General features: G+C 37.3%; 1 protein-coding gene and 1 non-coding gene across 3 annotated transcripts; both read right to left on the bottom strand.

Annotated features, from left to right (window-relative positions):
• Nucleotides 1–105: 105 nt before the first annotated feature.
• Nucleotides 106–20896, bottom strand: RTRAF (RNA transcription, translation and transport factor). Of its 2 annotated transcripts, none has more exons than XM_007192857.2 (8): nt 20722–20896; nt 13573–13697; nt 10206–10305; nt 6008–6094; nt 5019–5107; nt 2770–2838; nt 550–598; nt 106–430 (listed from the first exon to the last, which is right to left on the bottom strand). In XM_007192857.2, the coding sequence occupies exons 1-8, from the start codon at nt 20780–20782 to the stop codon at nt 276–278; spliced, it is 735 nt and encodes a 244-aa protein (XP_007192919.2). In that variant the 5' UTR covers nt 20783–20896; the 3' UTR covers nt 106–275. The 2 variants fall into 2 exon arrangements, with proteins under 2 accessions (XP_007192919.2, XP_057398905.1); XM_057542922.1 differs by having other exon boundaries at nt 277–430; nt 546–598.
• LOC114239223 (U6 spliceosomal RNA) lies at nt 12288–12390 on the bottom strand. Its single transcript, XR_003624406.1, has one exon. It is a non-coding gene; the product is annotated as a U6 spliceosomal RNA (small nuclear RNA).
• Nucleotides 20897–22876: the final 1980 nt, after the last annotated feature.

Raw genomic sequence — 22876 nt, 5'->3', positions numbered from 1 at the left:
ATACGTGTAATGAAGTCGGGGGGTGGCATGTACCTAAACCACCAGGGAGGAAGCAGATAGATTAATTATACAAATACATAAACACATGGTCAAAAAACAAAAAAATCAATCACCTTCCCAACTTTATTGAAGAAAATGCAGTGATGGTAAATCTCTAGAACATAGTCAATTTTCTGGAATTCTTCCCTTGAAGACATGACATTTCCAAACACATGCCAAAGCGTACATGGTTCCCAACTGTACTAAGTAGGTGAGAAGCTGAAATCCTAAAATGTTCATCTTCCAACTTTCCCCAGTCTGTGGTCTGTCTTTGGATCAGCAATAATCGCCTGAACAGCTACTATGGCTTCATTAATCTTGGTCTGTAGCTCTCTGAGCTCTTCTATATGCAGCAGTCGCAGAATTTGAGCAGCTTCATTAAGAACTGCATCTGTTTCATAAGAAACGCTGCATTAATCAATAACGTTTGCGTTTATTCACTCATTTCCCCCAAATATTCACTAAAAGTCTCTAAAAACAGTTTGAATTAAAACAAAATCACTTACTTACCTCCTGTGTCAAAACCAAGAATATGCTTGTCTAAAGCAACAGGCAAGCCCTTTAGAAAAAAAAGGACAAAAATCAGACTGTATAGTTATACGTTTACATTTTCTCACCTCAAATTGAAAAGCAGCTAGCTATTGTTATTTTAACCCTTTTAGCTGCAGTGGCAAGGTGCCTGAGAATTTTCTCTTTAAATCTGCCTTTTTATGAGTTTTTTCCTACTACAACTAGTTAGGAAAGAATGGCCTTTACATGTAGTGGGCAGCTAGTCCCATAACACATCCAATCCTTTAAGACCAGGCATATAAAAGAATAGCTCCTTTTTGCAGAAGTGCTGTCACTACTGCTATGGAAGGAAGGTTGAGCAGGGCTGCTACTGTCCCGTTTTAGTTATAGTAAGCAGCAGTGTACCGGGCAAATAGGACTACTGTTAAGATGACTTTTCTCAAGCAAGTTTACTTTTGGAGCACATTAATTTGTCTTTATGAACTGCACAAATCTAAAATATACATAACATTCTTCTGCAAGCATGATGTTTACCAGATTATCTACATATTAACTTTCAACAGTTCATTTAAAAGTCACTTTGAAGTCGTCTAGGAAAATGAACAGAATCGAACCCATTTAGCTAACCAGTCGGCACCTGCACACAGATATACCAGAGATGGTGCCTGTGGTGGCGCCAACCTGTGTGAAGTTCACAATAACTACCAAATAAAAACGAGGACAGGCAGTCTAGACTTTCTGCTGATTATACTGTATAAAATCATTACCAGTTTTTTTAAAAAGTCACTATACTTTCAACATTACAAATGCTAAGCTGTCACTACTCACTTCTTGCCTAATTATTAATGCAAATCTACCCAGACTCAAAATGCTTTAAAATCACTAGTAATACATTATACACATGAAGAAACAAATGGGTATGAAAATTCTGTGAGCAAAAAACTAGAGTAGAATTGTACTTGAGTAGCTTTCTGTGTCAGTCTGGTACCAGAGGTTCTCTTCTCCCTTCATCTGCCAACAGACCACCTAGGAACAGGCACCCCTGAAGATGACCACACGCCCCAAATGCTAGTTATGAACAATTGCAAACAGGAACACTCAACTATAGAACTCTTCCACTGTATTATTATAGCATAGTATCTTTTGAGATGACATTAAAGTTCAGATTTATTTGGAGCATTGAAAATAAACTGAATTTTACTTTGCAATCAAGAGCAAAGAGATTTGGCTATGGCCTTACTTGCACTGCCTTCCAAACCAAAGGCATAATTTTGCTGAATGATGAATGATTTTATTATGCCAGAACAATTTACTGTCTGTTCTATAGTGTGGGTGAAATAAGCTGATCTTTAATCCAATTTCCAGTGGCCTGATTCATACATAATTAATAAGCCAATAAGAACCTTTAAAAGAAACTGAGCGTCTTTCAGAGGAGACTACACTGCCCCAGCATTAATAACCTTAATGCTGTTGGGCTTCGATAAAGATGGGATCAGAGGACAAAAGACATTGGGGAATTGGAGGGTGAGGGAGGCACAATAGAAGGCCCAGGGTCCAGAATGTGGACTGTACCCAAGACATTCATCTGTGTAGCAGGAAGGGGCGTTATCAGACACCTGCAGCTGCTAACCCCTGAGGACATTCTCTGCACTGACCCATAGTCAAGAGGACTTCAGGGGCATTTGGGTTTCTTGGACAGTTCATCTAAAAATATCCTAGATTTCTTAACAAGTTACTTTTTTATGATTTATGCTAGGAAATAGAATAAACTGAGATTTCTCTGAAGAAACAAAAGGGTGAAGATAAAGACTTAGGTAGAAAAGAAAATGAATTACTAAAAAAGAGAAGGTGTGTCCTGTTTTCTAGCAGTTAGTCAAAATAACCCAGTAAATTTCACAAGTGGAAGTTCTTTTAAATAAACTTGAACTGGGCACATGCAGTAGTTTTGAACTGGTAGACTGTGGATATGCTATTGGAGGCTTCTTAAAAGTAATGAAGTGAGATAAACATGAAGTTCACTTTTCACTCAAAAATGACTGGATACAGTTTGCTTCAGAATCAAATTCAATCCCACTGAAGTAAGCTATTCTTTCTCTAGGCAGTTCTAACACAGAATAGATATATTAAGCATTCTCAGGCAAAGTTCAAACTCATGACAACCAAAAGAAACTTTCAGTAATAATTAATTTAGAATTTATTTAAATTAAAAAAACAGCATACCTCTTTCGTTTGATTTGCTTTAGCAACTGCATCCTGTGTCAGGCGCTCCTGGACCAAAATGCGAATTGCCTAAGAAATCCCAAAATAGTATTTTTACTTTTTATCGGCTGTTTGTTATCTTTTCTTCTCTGAGAATACAGACTAAGGATGCCCAATTTGATGAAATTAGAAATACCTAATTCATTAACAAACTCCCCAGCAAATTAAAAATAATAGCTACTGTAATGAAAGTTTTCACTTCTAGTATTTAATAATGTGGAATGATGTTCATAACAATTACGTTTTTTGAATAGGTAATTTGTGGGTGCTAAAAAATTTTTTTAAATAAAGAAGGATACATGGCGAAAAAGTATGTCTCCTTTCTACCCAAGCCTCAGCCATACTTTCAGAAAACAATTATTGCTACCAGATCCTTGTGTATACTCACAAGGCCTCTATCAAATTACAAGCATGCTCAGGGATATATGCAAGTGCACACACGCACACACACACACACAAACAGGCACCTTTGACACAAAGGGTAGTATATCATGCACACTGTCCCTGCTTTCTTCACTTTATTACAGTAAAATGTTTTCAGATCTTTCAAAGGACACATTTTTTTTTTCATTAGCAAGGCATTTTACCACTGCAGACACAAATGCATGCACGCACCTGCACACACTTAAAAAGTAAGATTTTTTAATGGAATTTTAATTAGTGGATGACACAACCCCAAGATAAGTGTGAAAATTTGAAAAATTATTTTTAATAAAAACAAACCAAATGCTACATTTGAAAAAGAATTAAACCAATCTAACAGTGATTGCAAATGTATTTACACAGTCCAGTTGCCAAACAGTTAATGTACTGATTCTCACAGCTGCAGTATGGATGTTTTCCATATTGTCATGTATTGTTTGAATGCTTCTTAAAATAACTCAAAAGGACAAACATGCTAGGATTAGAATTTTATAAAGCTTTTGATTATAACTGACTTATATTGTACTTTTAGCACCCCAAATATGCTAGCATTGTCTGTTCTCCTCTCACTCAGTTTATGATTAAAGCTGACATAACCACTGTAGAACTGTTCCAAAGCAATTTCTATAATTGCCTGAGTAAGGAACAAGCCTTTCAAAGAGCTAAATTTCACTAAAAACAACTTTTGTCTCTTGGCGTCCAATCTGAGTTGGGAAAATCTGAGTTAACATTCAGATTCAGTATAGAGAATTATAGTAATCTAGGAATAGAACAGTCTTCCCATATTACAACTGTCATTTAATAAATACAATTCTAAAAAGGAGAATAAATTATGATCTCTTGTGGGTAGAGTGAAATTATTCAATTTCCTGCAAAGTGGTTTAAAGTAATTTAAAGCTCTTTAATTTCTCATAAAATCAATAACAATTTCTAAAATAACTTCCAAGTCTGGTATCTTAAGTACCACTCCCCTACCCCTCCCCTTCCCCCCACTAGACTATCATAATTACTCGACATAAATCTTCTGAAGCATGAGTATATTTTTCCACTCAGAAATAAGAGGCCTCTTTTAGGCCATCAGGTTTCCTGCTGTAAGGGGCTTGGAGGACAGAAACATTCATTCCTCAAAGAGATTTGGGGGTATGTTTTTGACCAAATTCACCATTACTAGTTTGGCATTTTCCACAATCTTAATGAATACAGACCATGAATATTTAAAAGGACTGATTAAACAGAAGTGGGGTGATACAGGAAAAAAAATGGACCAGGACGTCCTTGGCGGTCCAGTGATTAGGACTCTGTGCTTCCAATGCAGGGGGCGTGGGTCCGATCCCTGGTCAGGGAACTAAGATCCCAGATGCCATGCGGCCAAAAAAAAAAAGAAGAAAAAGAATGGACCATAAGGTCGAGTGCCTAGATTAAAATCCTGACTATCATTTTCAACGTCAGCTTGAACATTATTTATCTATTATCTTTAAGTCTCAGTTTCTTCATATACATATTTTAAAAAGACACTAACATCCACCTCTAGGATTGTTGGGAGGACTGAATGAGTCATCTGTGCACAGGATTTAGCACAGTGGCAGGCACACAGTAAACACTCTTTGATATTAGTTGTTAGGTAATCTAAAACCAATGAATTCAAGAAATCTGCTTTATGTCCCACATTCCTCCAACATTTTACTCATTCTACCATAGATTTAAATATCAAACACAGTTATTTTTAGAAAATGAAGTTTTTAAAATTATATAGAGTTTTTGTCAAGAATCAAGAATATGAAGCTGACCTTAAGCATTACCAGGTAATCGTCATGACGCTGAATCTGAAGAAGGTTAGCCAAAGCCATTACACCAGCCTTAAAATCAGGATTATTTACTATAAAAGATTAAAAATGGAAACTTAAAGCTCTGCAAGCATGTAATTACAAACATATATGCAAACATATAAACTTAAAAAAATATTTTTATTTTCTAGTAACAAAAAATCTCTAATTTCTAAAATTGCTGCTGACAAAAGCAGTATGGGGTAAATTAGGTAAATTGATGAGATCAATGGTTTTCCTACTAATCAACCAAAGTGAACAATCCAATAAATGACTAAATTAAACTCACATGAGGTTTGTTCTGTAACTTTCTCTGCAAGGCCCATTTATGTAACACTATTAATTAACCTTTCTTCCCAAAGCTATTAATTTTAATACACAGATTCCCTTCAATGGACAGTTTTCCCAAAACCTTTTCTCCAAGCAGCAGCTCTAGAGCGTCCAAGCAGCTTATTAATTCATAAGGGTAACTCATAAATTACAGGTCACAATCAGTCAGTGAAAGAATATTTAACATATTATAATCTAAGTAATTAGAATCTTAATACTTTTAAAAGGAGAAAGAATTACTTAAAGACATCTGGGACTTAAAACAATGAAAAATTTTAACACTTGTCTCATACTGTCATTAGATTAGAAAAAATATTTTCTGCACCCAGGAAGGCAAACAATCACCACCATGATTAAATAAAATCAAAACCCCCAAGTTACTATGAGCAGATGAAAGAAGAGCATTTTCAGTTTCAGATATTCAGCTACAAGAAGAGGGAGAAAGCACACAATAACTGACAGTAAAAAACAGCATAGAGAATAAAATATCAACACAAATGTTGTCTGCATGAAACATTCTTAATCTACTAAAACCAAATAAACCCAGACTTCATTCTAGGAAGTAAAAAACATTTAAGAAACCAAAAACGTTGATGATCATTTTTATGCATTTATACACTTACCATCCAAATTGATCAATGGCTCTGCATTTTTAGCTGCATTGTCAGCGTTTTTTGTATTATCAGGTACCAAGTCCTTGTATTTTTCAGCTGTAAAAATAGGCAAAAATACAATTTGTAGAGCTTCAACTTAAGGTAAAACAAACGTTGCTTATTTACTGAATTTAACTGAGCCAAACTGGTTATAAGCATAAGACAACTCAAGCATTCAAAAAAAAAAATGCTATAATAAAAAATCTACTAGAAGAGAATGTGACTAGCTTTTTAATTAAGCTGAAATGATTATCAGACACAAATATCTTTTCAGTAACATTTCTTAAAGTAAAACATTTCAAACACCATCTAAATTTTAGAAGAGAAAGTCTGCTTTTCAGCTTCCCCTCAAACTTGGTAGGGGTAGAAGAATGGGAGAAGGGTAAGTATAGGTCACATGAGGTTAAATACAAACACACTAAGAAGTTTCTTTGCAAATCTTGTGAATGCTGTATACAAAACCAAAAACCTTGCTTTCTAAAAAAATCACTTCAAATACACCATCATATACAAACCTAAACTTATTTTATGGAGACTTAAAATGCAGAATTCCAAAAGGAGATTTTATTACTTTTACCTGAAAAATACTAAATAATAATATTTTAAAAGACTTTACAAATAAAAATATTTAATAGTAATTCACCAAACTTAATGCCCAAAATGCCATCTTTGGCTATAGTGCTTATATGATTTGCTAACGGGAAAATAAAAGCATTAAAATTTAAATCAGACAGGAGTTAGCTTAAAGGAGCTACTGGCCAAACCTGGAACAATGTAAACATCAAAATACACAATGACAAAAAAGGATTAAGACCCACTGAGTAAAATAAGAATCCACATATCTACACTGATATGAATAAACAAACAAACATAAACTGGTGAGAAGGGAAAGCTCTTCCTTATAGTGGAAAGACAAAAAATAAATGTAGAGGAATGATGGAATTAGAAAAACACCTTCTAGTCATCATAATCAACATAATAACTGACTCAGGCAAAAATCATCAAATGTATACTAAAGCTAAGGTTTGAAGAGGAGAAGAATATAGAAATCATCTCATATCTCTCCACAAGATATGTAATTTTTACACTGAAGAAAGCTTAACCAAGTGATCAGAATAAAATGACCAGTATTCAGGCATATCACCAACACATGCCTCCTGATATGATGCACTTAAAAGAACACAACATCACTTCTGTGTTACTCTTAACAAAACTACAAACCCTGAATCTAATCATGAGGAAACATCAGACTCACTCAAACTGAAGGACATTCTACAAAATAAATGTCAGTGTCCTGAAGCATGACGACTGAGTAACTATTCCAGACTGTAGGAGACTAAAGAGACTAAGGAGAAAGAATGCAACACGTGATCCAGGACTGCTTTGGAGGTTTTTGTTTGCTTGTTTATGCCATAAAGAACATTGAGACAAATGGTGAAATGTGAATCTCATCTATAGATAACAGTAAAGAATCAAAGTTAATTTCCTGATTTTGATAAATGTACTGTAGCTATGTAAGACAATGACTTTTTTTAGGAAATGTGCATAAGGTTAAAAGAGAAATCATTTACAACTTAGTGTCAAACGGTTTAGAAAAAAATTAGGAGTATGTATATATATATAGAGAGAGAAGGATACGGCAAATGAAGTAAAATGTTAATAATATCTGCAGAATCTGAATATGAAAAAATTCTTTTTACTATTCTTGCAACCTTTCTGTAAATCTAAAATTATGTCAAAAAAGTTAAAAGAATTTAAGTCAGATTTTAATCACCTTAACTGACAAGCTAGCAAAAGGCTTTAAAAAACGTTAAGGCACAAACAATAAAAATTCACAATGGTTTTATCAAAGAATAAAAATTTAAAATAACTTAAAAGTCAAGAAGAATGCAACTTATTAATGTAAAACCATAAAAGCACAGCAGTGCCTCCTACCGATAAGGGGCAATGTTTCTCATACAAACTCAGTTTTTTTAATACATTAAAAAAAGACCATGCTATCACTGAGAAGAAACTGTACTTAACAGTCAACTACAAGGATACACAATCATATGGCATCTACTGTTCTTGGTACAACCTAGGTAACCTAAGTTGAAGTATTATAAAAAATGGGAGAAATGGACTAAATAAGGGTAAAACAGAAATAGAGATGTGACTATAATTTTATGTGGGAATAGCTGAAAAACACTTGAAAAGCTGGAAAATACTTTGCTGCAAATTAACTAATAGAGTTCCTACCAACTCAGACCAGAACAGGTAGATTTTGCTAAAGGCTCCATAGTAAAGAAAAAGTCTTTGAGCTTTCCTTCAGATTTCTGCCATAAGGCATCTGAAACTTAAGTTTGAAGAACCAGCAAAAAAACAGCTGGTTGATGCTCCACACCAGTATGTATAAACATTCATATATTGAATTTACCAAGCATTTATAGTTGATAAGCACATCTACTGTACACAAGAAACTATGTCAGGTACTGTGGCAGAGAGAATCATGACTGCTCCCCCCCCCCAAATGTCCATATTCCAATCCCTGGAACTTATGAATATGGTATCTTACATGGCAAAAGGGACTTTGTGGATGTGATTAAATTAAGGATCTTGAAATTGGGGGTATGGGGGTTATCCTGGATTACCTAGGTGGGCCCAATGTAATCAAAGCATCCTTATAAGCGGGAGGCAGGAAGGTCAGAGTCAGAGAAGATGTGACAATGAAAGCAGAATCACAGAGAGCTTAGAAGATGATATGCTGCTAGATTTGAAGATAAAGGGGCCAGAGTCACAGAATGCAGGCAGCCTCTAGAAGATGGAAAAGACAAAGAAATGGATCTTCCCCTAGAGCCTCCAAAAGGAACCCACCCAGTCGACAAATTGACTTCAGTCCTAATACAGATGTTGGACTTCTGACCTCCAAAACTGTAAGATAATAAACAGTCTTCTAAGTCACTGAGTTTGTGGTAATTTGTTACAGCAGCAACAGGAAACTAATAGAGGTACCATGTAGGAAACAAAGCTGAGTTGATCAGCTTACAATTTAGTGGGGCAAGTAAGACATAAGCAAAATGGAAAGTGGCGAATGACTTAAAAAGCTATAGAGTTAAATGGGAAAGCAATGGTTTCTGAATATATAAAAGGAACTATCGTTTGGAAACAAAGTGTAGCATTCTAAAACATTTATGTTTCAAAAAATTAGCTTGGTGGGCCATGTGGATGAGACTAGAGGGTGACATAGATGGGAGACTAGTATGAAAGACATTCCAATAATCTCAGGAAAAAGTGGCAAGAGCTTGAATTAGGGCGACAGCAGTGAGGATGGAGAAGGAAAGATACGACAAGGGAAAAATGGATGGAACAGAATGAGAGGAAAAGGGAGAGGCCAAACACATTAAAAAGGCTTCAAACGTAAATGATTAAGAGGACCGGAACTGACAGTCCCATGAAAGAGAACAACATAAATGCAGAGGATGGAGGTAAAGTAAGATAATCAGATATTACATTCAGATGTTAGCAGGCCTTTCAAAATGAAATGGCCTGAGAGAAAACAGTTTATTGGAAAGCTATTTTTACTACAGGTACTAACATTTAAAACCTTCCAATGATACAAGTATCTGTAATAAAATAACACTAAACATTAATAATAAATATATTTTGGCCTATAGTGCACATTTGCATTAGATGTATATTTCAGTCTCTTGTGAAATTACCTGCTGCAACCAACACTTGAAATCCTATCAATTCTGGGACAGCAGCAACAAGTGAACTTGAAAGGTTAAGGTACAGACTGAAAGATGGCAAATTCACCAAAGTAATGTGACATTGTGAGAAGACATTCAATTAGCCTTCTTCTTCAGAAGACATCATCTTCAAATTCTAAAAGAAAAATCTAAATACCAATGGAAACCAGTGCTTTTAATATCTTATGATAGTAAGGAGACTCTCTCATTTTGGAAAAGAAAATTCTTTCCTAGACAATTTGGGAGGTGGATACAGGAGAATAATTACAAAAAGTAAATTTTTAAACAGATGCTGTAAAGTGAGATGAGGAGGTACAAAACTTAAAATGAACCAAAGGTAAAACAATGTAAGACAAACTGGCAAGTTCCCTACATTTTTACACTCCTTTCCCACCTTTCCTCTCTCTCTCTTTAAAACACACATTCCCCACAAAACATACCATTATCTCCATATTCAAGTCTAACAGCTAAACCAAGAAGCCAGTCGATTGCTTCTGGTCGATCTTGAATCTTGAAAGGACAGTTAACATCTCTGAGATACTGTGTGAGGGGAACAAAAAGTCTGGTTTCATTATTACTATAAAGTCACAAAATAAAAAAATGGTAGAGTTGAAAGAGACCTTAGTTTGGATCTCTAAGAATTTCTTATAACCATTTACATTACTAAACCTTTGATGCAATTATATAACCCAAAGGAAGGAAACACTTAAGTGTACCACTCAGGGAAAAATAATGAAGTAGGCCCATCATGCTTTTTGAAATTTTTACTTTTGCAGATTCCAGATAGGGCACCACTGATGTAGAATAACTTCATTTCGTAGATGAGAAAACCGACGCCTAGAGGTCAACACTTGCTGACAGTTACACGACTTAAATTGGGGAGCTGAATCTATACTTTCTGATTCCAGGTCTCAATACACATAGAGCAGGTAAATAAAAAGGACTTTAAAAAGTCTAAATAAAAAGGACTTTTGTTTCTCCCAAACAAAACAAAACAAAACCAATTATTATCTAAACCTTAGCTTTCATATCATGGAAATGCTTCTGAAGAGAGTAAGCCATGTGACATACAAGCGTTTTTAATAAATGTCAGAAGCTGCATATTCAAATGAGTATGTCCTTAAAATAAGTCTCTTAGGAACTTAAAATCGAATTCCACCAACAATGATGTTACTCAAAACTTCTGGAACTCCTTTTTGGAAATCCTTTGGGGGATAATTAATGAATCAGCACTTTTTAGCCATAACTTATTTTCTAACCAAAAATTTTATTCCCCTGCTTTAAAAAAAAGCACCTCATTCACAAGATTTAGTCATGATGCAAAAAGCAAATCCATGTTCAAAGTATAAAAGAACTGTCAATATTAAGGATATTCAAAAGATGTCTCCTGATCTAAAAGTAATTGCAAAAGAAGTTCTAAATATGCTTTAGGCAATGACATCATCATTCCAAAGAAACCACCTTGAAAGATAATATCTGTGTAAGTTCCAATACATTTATCTTTAGGTTATACTACTTTACTGTCATTTCTGGGTGTTCTTCATCAGAAAGTTTTTTATATTCTTCAATACCCTTCCACATGTGGAACTCTATATTGTCTTGTACACGTGAGTGGGCCATCATAAGACGTAATATAAGGAAATATAAAATCCTAACAATATATTTCAAAGTATTAAGAAGCCTATCAAAATTTTCAAAAACACTCTTGAAGGGCAAAGGAAAATAATCCAGTAGTAGCAATAATAGTAGTAGAGGCAGGGAAATTAATAAACATATAGCACTTGCTATGGGCAGGGCATCTCTGTGAAAAGGTACATAGGTATATTTCAATAACAAACATACCACTGCTATGAGATAGATACCACTGTTATCCCCATTTATTGATAACAATATTGAGCCACAGAATGGTTAATAAACTTGCCCATTGTCAGAGGCAGTATGTAACTTACACAATCCTCTAATTCATAAAACTAGAAACTTAGGTACCTAAACACCAGTAAATGAAAATTTAGTCAATTTTCATATTCTTTTTTTTATTTAACATTTTTATTGGAGTATAATTGCTTTACAATGTTGTGTTAGTTTCTGCTGTACAACAAAGTGAATCAGCTCTATGTATACATATATCCCCATATCTCTTCCCTCTTGCATCTCCCTCCCTCCCTCCCTATCCCACCCCTCTAGGTGGTCACAAAGCACCGAGCTGATCTCCCCTGATCTCCCCGTGCTATGCAGCTGCCTCCCACTAGCTATCTATTTTACATTTGGTAGTGTATATATGTCAATGCTACTCTCTCACTTCGTCCCAGCTTCCCCTTACCCCTCCCCGGGTCCTCAAGTCAATTCTCTACATCTGCGTCTTTATTCCTGTCCTGTCCCTAGGTTCATCAGAACCTTTTTTTTTTTTTTTTAAGATTCCATATATATGTGTTAGCATATGGTATTTGTTTTTCCCTTTCTGACCTACTTCACTCTGTATGACAGACTCTAGGTCCATCCACCTCACTACAAATAACTCAATTAAAAATATGGAACACTCCACGAATTTGCGTGTCATCCTTGTGCATGCTAATCCTCTCTATATCGTTGTTCCAATTTTAGTAGATGTGCTGCCAAAGTGAGCATTACTTTTCATATTCTTAAAGGAAGAGATCTCATCAAAGTAACAGAGCCAATAAAAATGTTTAATGTAAATAATGATGCTGTAAAATGTAATTTTTATTCTAATTTGAAAACAACTGTTTTCTGCAAAAACATTACTAAAATTAAACTAGGTCAACAGGAAAGTTATTCCAGGCACAAAAATAAGATAATACACACAGATCTTTTTAGGATTATTTCTATTGTACATAACAAGGGACAACTGTGTATGTCAAATATAGGCAAAAACAAGACATAATCTTAGTTTTCAAGTGTGTCAATAATGTCTTATTTTAATATAATACTCTAACTGTATCTCTGCTATATTTTTAATGTAATGTAAAAATTCTGATTTTTGCCATTTTTACTATTTAGAGAATACGTGTCACTGTTTATTTAAGAAGTCTCAGTGTTTCTGGACAAAATTATTTCTTCTTCTTTTTTTGAGTGTCTACTTGTGCCATTACCTTTATTAGTTAATAGTCTATAAAGTTAGTTTTCAATGGCAGCGAGCTAGTCAGGTACAGGGCCCTAAAGGATGTGAATACAGAATAAGTTTTGCTATAGAGAAAATGCAGAAATGAATATTGATATATCATTCATTTACATACATATACATATATGTATACAAATAAACACACACAAATATATAAATTCATGAAACAAACAGGTCTCTCTATTGTATGTCAGGCACACGTCTAAGTACTGGGGATAAGCACCTCCTCTCCAGCTACATAAGCTTAAAGCTGACAGTTTTGAAAAACCAGGGATTGGTTGGGAAAGGTGAGGGGTGGGAAGACTAGTCCAGTCACATCACCTAAAACTGTGACAACTCCCCAGTTGGGTCAAGTTCAAACTCTTTACGGCACATGAGCTTACCTCTCTCCTCAGCCTACTCTATACTCCCCTCCACCCTCATGCCTAATGATTCACCATACCATTTCTATCTAATACTGAATGCTTGGTAGGAAGAGATAATATAATCTGCTTTAAAAACAAAAAAATTTGTTAAGAAATAAGTTAAATCCCTGAAGTCTAGCTTTTTTAACACTGATCATTATTAGTTTTATTTATTTTAAAAGAACACAGTAATTTTAAGCTTGCCTGTCTTCATATAATTTTTAGACAAGCTCCCTGTATGTTTTATTTTAGTTTCTAATTCATTACCTTTTCAAAGAACTTGGGCCAGTCACTGCTGTGGATGTTTCTTAAATTACCTCTGTCTTCAATCTTGTAGTGTCTGATTTTCTGGTCTTCGAGCCAAACAATAAAGTTTCTAAATTCTGTTTCATCTGCAATAAAAACACCGTATAAATCACGAGAAGCACCAGGTTAACAGGTAAAACACTTCCTTCTTCACAAACAGTCCTGTGGAATTTTTTTTTTTAACTCCAAAATTATAAGTTACTTGAGCTGCTTGAAGTAGGAGTTGAAAGTGCAGACTTTGGAGAGCCTCCCATCAAGCCTCTTAGATAGCCTCAACCACCAGAGGGCAGACAGCAGAAGCAAGAAAAACTACAATCCTGAAGCCTGTGGAACAAAAACCACATTCACAGAAAGACAGACAAGATGAAAAGGCAGAGGGCTATGTACCAGATGAAGGAACAAGATAAAACCCCAGAAAAACAACTAAGTGAAGTGGAGATAGGCAACCTTCCAGAAAAAGAATTCAGAATAATGATAGTGAAGATGATCCAGGACCTCGGAATAAGAATGGAGGCAAAGATCGAGAAGATGCAAGAAATGTTTAACAAAGACCTAGAAGAATTAAAGAACAAACAAACAGAGATGAACAATACAATAACTGCAATGAAAACTACACTAGAAGGAATCAATAGCACAATAACTGAGGCAGAAGAACGGATAAGTGACCTGGAAGACAGAATGGTGGAATTCACTGCTGCGGAACTGAATAAAGAAAAAAGAATGAAAAGAAATGACGACAGCCTAATAGACCTCTGGGACAACATTAAATGCCAAAAAAAAAAAAAAAAAGAAGAGAGAGAGAAAAGACCAGAGAAAATATTTGAAGAGATTATAGTCAAAAACTTTCCTAACATGGGAAAGGAAATAGCCACCCAAGTCCAGGAAGCACAGAGAGTCCCATACAGGATAAACCCAAGGAGAAACACGCTGAGACACATAGTAATCAAATTGGCAAAAATTAAAGACAAAGAAAAATTATTGAAAGCAGCAAGGGAAGAACGACAAATAACATAGAAGGGAACTCCCATAAGGTTAACAGCTGATTTCTCAGCAGAAACTCTACAAGCCAGAAGGGAGTGGCATGATATACTTAAAGTGATGACAGGGAAGAACCTACAACCAAGATTACTCTACCCGGCAAGGATCTCATTTAGGTTTGATGGAGAAATCAAAAGCTTTCCAGACAAGCAAAAGCTAAGAGAATTCAGCACCACCAAACCAGCTCTACAACAAATGCTAAAGGAACTTCTCTAAGTGGGAAACACAAGAGAAGAAAAGGACCTACAGAAACAAACCCAAAACAATTAAGAAAATGGTCATAGGAACATACATATCGATAATTACCTTAAACGTGAATGGATTAAATGCTCCAACCAAAAGACAAAGGCTTGCAGAAGGGATACAAAAACAAGACCTATATACATGCTGTCTACAAGAGACCCACTTCAGACCTAGGGACACATACAGACTGAAAGTGAGGGGGTGGAAAAAGATATTCCATGCAAATGGAAATCAAAAGAAAGCTGGAGTAGCTATACTCATATCAGATAAAATAGACTTTAAAATAAACAATGTTACAAGAGACAAGGAAGGACACTACATAATGATCAAGGGATCAATCCAAGAAGAAGATATAACAATCATAAATATACATGCACCCAACATAGGAGCATCTCAATACATAAGGCAACTGCTAACAGCTATAAAAGAGGAAATCCACAGTAACACAATAATAGTGGGGGACTTTAATACCTCACTTACACCAATGGACAGATCATCCAAAATGAAAATAAATAAGGAAACAGAAGCTTTAAATGACACAATAGACCAGATAGATTTAATTGATATTTATATGACATTCCATCCAAAAACAGCAGATTACACTTTCTTCTCAAGTGCGCACAGAACATTCTACAAGATAGGTCACATCTTGGGTCACAAATCAAGCCTCAGTCAATTTAAGAAAATTGAAATCATATCAAGCATCTTTTCTGACCACAACGCTATGAGATTAGAAATGAATTACTGGGAAATAAACGTAAAAAACACAAACACATAGAGGCTAAACAATATGTTACTAAATAACCAAGAGATCACTGAAGAAATCAAAGAGGAAATCAAAAAATACCTAGAGACAAATGACAATGAAAACACGACGATCCAAAACCTATGGGATGCAGCAAAAGCAGTTCTAAGAGGGAAGTTTACAGCTATACAAGCCTACCTAAAGAAACAAGAAAAATCTCAAGTAAACAATCTAACCTTACACCTAAAGGAACTACAGAAAGAAGAACAAACAAAACCCAAAGTTAGCAGAAGGAAAGAAATCATAAAGATCAGAGTGGAAATAAATGAAATAGAAACAAAGAAAACAATAGCAAAGAGCAATAAAACTAAAAGCTGGTTCTTCGAGAAGATAAACAAAATTGATAAGCCATTAGCCAGATTCATGAAAAAAAGAGGGAGAGAACTCAAATCAATAAAATTAGAAATGAAAAAGGAGAAGTTACAACAGACACCATAGAAATACAAAGCATCCTAAGAGACTACTACAAGCAACTCTATGCCAATAAAATGGACAACCTGGAAGAAATGGACAAATTCCTAGAAAGGTATAATCTTCCAAGACTGAACCAGGAAGAAACAGAAAATATGAACAGACCAATCACAAGTAATGAAATTGAAAGTGTGATTAAAAATCTTCCAACAAACAAAAGTCCAGGACCAGATGGCGTCACAGGTGAATTCTATCAAACATTTAGAGAAGAGCTAACACCCATCCTTCTCAAACACTTCCAAAAAATTGCAGAGGAAGGAACACTCCCAAACTCATTCTATGAGGCCACCATCACCCTGAAACCAAAACCAGACAAAGATACGACAAAAAAAGAAAATTACAGACCAATATCACTGATGAATATAAATGCAAAAATCCTCAACAAAATACTAGCAAACAGAATCCAACAACACATTAAAAGGATCATACACGACGATCAAGTGGGATTTATCCCAGGGATGCAAGGATTCTTCAATATACGCAAATCAATCAATGTGATACACCGTATTAACAAATGGAAGAATAAAAACCATATGATTATCTCAACAGATGGAGAAAAAGCTTCTGACAAAATTCCACACCCATTTATGATAAAAACTCTCCAGAAAGTGGGCATAGACGGAACCTACCTCAACATAATAAAGGCCATATATGACAAAACCACAGGAAACATCATTCTCAATGGTGAAAAACTGAAAGCATTTCCTCTAAGATCAGGAACGAGACAAGGATGTCCACTCTCACCACTATTATTGAACATAGTTTTAGAAGTCCTAGCCACGGCAATCAGAGAAGAAAAAGAATTAAAAGGAATCCAAATCGGATAAGAAGAAGTAAAACTGTCACTGTTTGCAGATGACATGATACTATACACAGAGAATGCTAAAAATGACACCAGAAAACTACTAATCAATGAATTTGGTAAAGTTGCAGGATACAAAATTAATGCACAGAAATCTCTTGCATTCCTATACACTAATGATGAAAAATCTGAAAGAGAAATTATGGAAACACTCCCATTTACCATTGCAACAAAGAGAATAAAATACCTAGGAATAAACCTACCTAGGAAGACAAAAGACCTGTATGCAAAAAACTATAAGACACTGATGACAGAAATTAAAGATGATACCAACAGATGAAGAGATATACCATGTTCTTGGATTGGAAGAATCAATATTGTGAAAATGACTATACTACCCAAAGCAATCTACAGATTCAATGCAATCCCTATCAAATTACCAATGGCATTTTTTACAGAACTAGAACAAAAAATCTTAAAATTTGTATGGAGACACAAAAGACCCTGAATAGCCAAAGCAGTCTTGAGGGGAAAAAATGGAGCTGGAGGAATCAGACTCCCTGACTTCAGACTATACTACAAAGCTACAGTAATCAAGGCAATATGGTACTGGCACAAAAACAGAAACATAGATCAATGGAACAAGATAGAAAGCCCAGAGATATCCCATGCACCTATGGTCAACTAATCTATGACAAAGGAGGCAAAGATATACAATGGAGAAAAGACAGTCTCTTCAATAAGTGGTCCTGGGAAAACTGGACAGCTACATGTAAAAGAATGAAATTAGAATACTCCCTAACACCATACACAAAAATAAACTTAAAATGGATTCAAGACCTAAATGTAAGACCGGACACTATAAAACTCTTAGAGGAAAACATAGGAAGAACACTCTTTGACATAAATCACAGCAAGATCTTTTTTGATCCACCTCCTAGAGTAATGGAAATAAAAACAAAAATAAACAAATGGGACCTAATGAAACTTCAAAGCTTTTGCACAGCAAAGGAAACCATAAACAAGACGAAAAGACAACCCTCAGAATGGGAGAAAATGTTTGCAAACGAATCAACGGACAAAGGATTAATCTCTAAAATAATATAAACAGCTCCTTCAGCTCAATATTAAAGAAACAAACGACCCAATCAAAAAATGGGCAGAAGACCTAGATACTTCTCCAAAGAAGACATACAGATGGCCAAGAAGCACATGAAAAGATGCTCAACATCACTAATTATTAGAGAAATGCAAATCAAAACTACAATGAGGTATCACCTCACACCAGTTAGAATGGGCATCATCAGAAAATCTACAAACAGGGCTTCCCTGGTGGCGCAGTGGTTGAGAATCTGCCTGCCCATGCAGGGGACACGGGTTTGAGCCCTGGTCTGGGAAGATCCCACATGCCGCGGAGCAACGAGGCCCGTGAGCCACAACTACTGAGCCTGAGCGTCTGGAGCCTGTGCTCCACAACAAGAGAGGCCGCGACAGTGAGAGGCCCGCGCACTGCGATGAAGAGTGGCCCCCGCTTGCCGCAACTAGAGGAAGCCCTCACACAGAAACGAAGACCCAACACAGCCAAAAATAAATAAATAAATAAATAAATTTATAATTAAAAAAAAAAAGAAAATCTACAAACAACAAATGCTGGAGAGGGTGTGGAGAAAAGGGAACCCTCTTGCACTGTTGGTGGGAATGTAAATTGATACAGCCACTATGGAGAACAATATGGAGGTTCCTTAAAAAACTAAAAATAGAATTACCATATGATCCAGCAATCCCACTACTGGGCATATACCCAGAGAAAACCGTAATTCAAAAAGACACGTGCACCCCAATGTTCATTGCAGCACTATTTACAATAGCCAGGTCATGGAAGCAACCTAAATGCCCATCGACAGACGAATGGATAAAGAAGATGTGGTACATATATACAATGGAATATTACTCAGCCATAAAAAGGAACGGAATTGAGTCATTTGTTGAGATGTGGATGGATCTAGAGACTGTCATACAGAGTGAAGTAAGTCAGAAAGAGAAAAACAAATACCATATATTAACGCATATATGTGGAACCTAGAAAAATGGTATAGATGAACCAGTTTGCAGGGCAGAGGTTGAGACACAGATGTAGAGAACAAACGTATGGACACCAAGGGGGGAAAACCGTGGTGGGGTGGGGATGGTTGTGTGCTGAATTGGGCGATTGGGATTGACATGTATACACTGATGTGTATAAAATTGATGACTGATTAAAAAAAAAAAAAAAAGTGCAGACTTTGGATTAACTTATGTTCATATCCTGGCCTGAATTCAAATTGACTCCAGACATTTAGTGGTTGTGTGAACTTGGGCTAATTATCTAAATTTTCCGGGCCTCAGATTCTTGAGTTACAAAATGGGGAGTAATAAATAGTAAGACTTACCTCATAGGGTTGTTATGAAGATTAAATAAAATATTTAAGGATAAAAAACAGTGTCTGGCACACAGTTTTGCTATTTAAGTGTCGGTTATTATTCCAGTTCCTATGGGAAAGAGGAGGAGGAAGGACTGGGCCAGGTTAAATTTACAGCAATCATAATGTACAGGAAATTAAATGGCAAACAGAAAGAAGATACTGACTACCATTGTCACTTACCGTTATGGCACATTAAACGCATTCATGAAAAAGTACAGATGTTGTTTCATTTAATCCTCCCACATCATTTCGAGGCAGGTAATATCCCGATTTTTACCAGTGAAAAAACCTGAGGCTCAAAGATTCAAATTCAGATCTAAGCTCTGCTACCACTGAACCTTTTTTGTTACATAAAAGGCAAAGCAGAAGAACAAGATTCTATAAATTGACATGCTTCTACAGGAGATGAACAAAACACCGCTACCCTGCTTGGAAATTATTTTCAATTACAAAATTCAAGCTTGAATTCAAATTCAGGCCTCCCTTATGAAGTCTTGAGACTTATAAAATGGTCTGAACATCCCAGGCTGTGCTTGATCACTTTCAAACTTATTAGTCTACCACAGGCCAAAAACTCTGGAAGAAAATGAATAGTGGGTAGTAGGTGAGTAGCAGTGGGTAGCAATGTTAATACTTTTTACAATTTTAATGCTGTGAAATCCCAAATACCTTTGTATTTACTATTCAACCGCCCCGCTCGTGTGCTGTTAACTTTTTTTGCACGACTCGCACACTGTCACTAGCTCGTTCCTATACGCGCTTGCCCCGACACCGTCAGTCCTGGACTTCGTTCTATCTCGAGCTCAAACTGCCGGATGGGCTCCCACTGCCCCCACCCCACCCCTTAGTTCCCGAGGGGCAGTGAACGAGTCTTCAAGTTACTCAGCATCTTCCTCAGATTCCAGCACTGTGCTGGGCCCCCAGCAGGTGCTCAAGGTATCGCCCAATCACCCGGGAACCACGGGGCTGAAAAGCTACGTTAAAAAGCGAAGACTTTCCCTCTAGAGCGCTGAGAGTGCGGGCGAGGGGGGTGGGCGTGGGGTCTGGAGTTCAGCAAGTGCAGAAAGTGGCGATGCCAAGGCAAGAGCTGGTGACGGGGCTCCGAAGCCGGTGAAGGAAGGCGGAAAGCAGAGGTGCTTGGCGGCCGGGAGGAGAGGAGTCCGGGGGAGACAAGGCCGCGGACGGTCCGGGTGGGGAGCCCAGGTGCCGGCGCTGAGAGAGCGGCGGCCGGGCGGCGGGGAGTGGGGGGGCGTCACGGACGCGCGGCGGGCCCGGGACCGCCTCCTCACCTTTGCAGTTGAAGCCGGCAGGGTTGTGGTAGTCGAGAGCCGTCAGCTTGCGTCGGAACATGGTGCCCGCTGCTCGCTCCGGTCCCCCGGGCTGCGGCCGGGAGAGGAGAGGCGAGGAGAAGCGGGCTGCACAGACACCGGCGACGCGGCGAGAGGGCGGGCGGGCGCCGGGCGCTCCGAAATGACGGCGGCCTTAGCCAATCGTGGCTTAGGAACGGCCGCCGCTGGCCAATGCCCACCAATCGCGGCTCCGGCTGGGAAGGCGGGGCCACGTCGGGGCACGTCGACGCTCAAATAAACTTTATTGTCAGCCTCCTAGTTGTACAATAGGCAGAAAGCAAGTGAGAAGCCAGTTACCTCTTGCTTTCCTCGCTGTCTTGATCATACAAACTGTTTAGTATTTTCAGTGTATTCATTCATTCATTTAGTTACTATATGCCTCCTACATAATAGGTGCTCTTCTAACACTGCTAATGCAAAGACTTAGCAAGGTCCCTTTACGACTCGTTGCGAGTGATCCACAGGTAAACATACAACGGTAATACTGTGTGATAGTTCCAGACATCACCAGCAGCCACGGAATCTTGAAGCCAGAAACCTGGACTTATCCTTTACTCCCTCTCACTGAAGTTACAACATCCAGTAGTTCATTGATTCCTGCTGTTTTCTCTCATGTCTCTCTCAAATCCCTCATCTTCTCCCAACCCCACTGATGCTGCCTCAAATCAGGCCCTCATCATTTTTGCTTACTCTAATTGTCTGATTTCTTAGGTCCAGTCTTGCCTTCTCCAATCCATTCCCCCACACAGCAATGATACTGATTTTCTAAAACAAAAACCTGTCCATAACAGTTTAATGCTTAGTATCTTTTAGTGGGTCCTCGTTGCCTTCTAGTAATAATCAAAACTTTTATTTAACACCCTTTCGGATCCAGTCCCATCTGCTTTCAGACACTGGAGAGACAACAGTGAGCAAGACAGACCAAGCTTCTACTTTCATGAAGTTTAAAAGGCCCTTGAGGGAAAACAAGCAATAAACAGACATACAAGTATGAACTATGGCTTGAAGATGGTGAGGAATTCACCATGCAGTCAAAAGGGTAACTTGTTTTGAGGGAAGAGGACGTACAAAGGCAAGGAGTGAGCAGCAGCACGGCCCAGAGGGGCTAGAGCTTATGGGAGCTGGAGGGTAGGAGAGAATGACAGCTGATGAGACTTGGACAGAGGCAAGGACCCAATCGAGAAAGACCTTTCATGCCACACTAAGGTAAAAAGCGGGGGAAAGCAGCTTTTCAATTTTATTTTCTGCAATTGACTCTTTAGTGCAAAAAACTAAGTTGTTTGCTCCTAACCATGTCTATTTCAGACCCAAAGTTATCAGCCACTTGAAACTCTGCTCATCATCGCCAGGTGTGAGAAGATTGGAAGAGGATTCAGACACAGAGAAGGCTGCAGGGACCACTAGACGCAAGCAGGGGTTAAAGCTAATTTTGGAAAAGGCGTATAGCAGATTATAAGCATTCAACTTCTTTTTTATTTACAAACCATTTTGTCTTTTTTTCCTGCATTTGAAGGAGTCCTTTGGCCTATCTTGAATGAAGTGTCCAACAAGAAGTGAATCTTAGACAATTCCATTTCTGAAGACTGAGCCCTCTATGTATTTACATCAAGAAGGGGAAGTCGACTTTTATTATCAAACGACCTGAACTCCAATCTAATAATTGACCAGGGGGTTGACAGGTCATTAATCCATCTGTTTAATTATTCAACAAAGTTGTTCAATATTGTCTGTGTGCCAGGCAGTCTTCTAGGTATTTTGGATGCACCTGTGAACTTTACACAGAAACCTCTGCCCTTGGAGAGCTTGCCATCTGGCAAGGGAAGATGAGCAATATAATTATAAATAAGTAAATTATTTCATATTTTAGAAGGCAGCAAGTCCTATGGGAAAGTCATAAGATAAGACGAATAGGAGGGGAGGTGGGGACAGTGGGGGCACTGGGAAACGATGCAGCTTGCAGTTTTCAACAGGATGGTCAGGTTAGGCCTCATTGAGAAGGTAAATGTAGAGATGTAAGGAGGTAAGGGAGTTAGCCACATGAATAAATGGGGGAAGACAGTTCTAGTACAGTACTCAGTGCAAATGAGAGATAGGG

The sequence above is a fragment of the Balaenoptera acutorostrata genome, chromosome 3 (genome assembly GCF_949987535.1).
Source record: "Balaenoptera acutorostrata chromosome 3, mBalAcu1.1, whole genome shotgun sequence".
Taxonomy (NCBI): Eukaryota; Metazoa; Chordata; class Mammalia; order Artiodactyla; family Balaenopteridae; genus Balaenoptera; species Balaenoptera acutorostrata.
The sequence above is the reverse complement of the archived record's forward strand: the minus strand, read 5'-3'. Positions and strand labels throughout refer to the sequence as shown.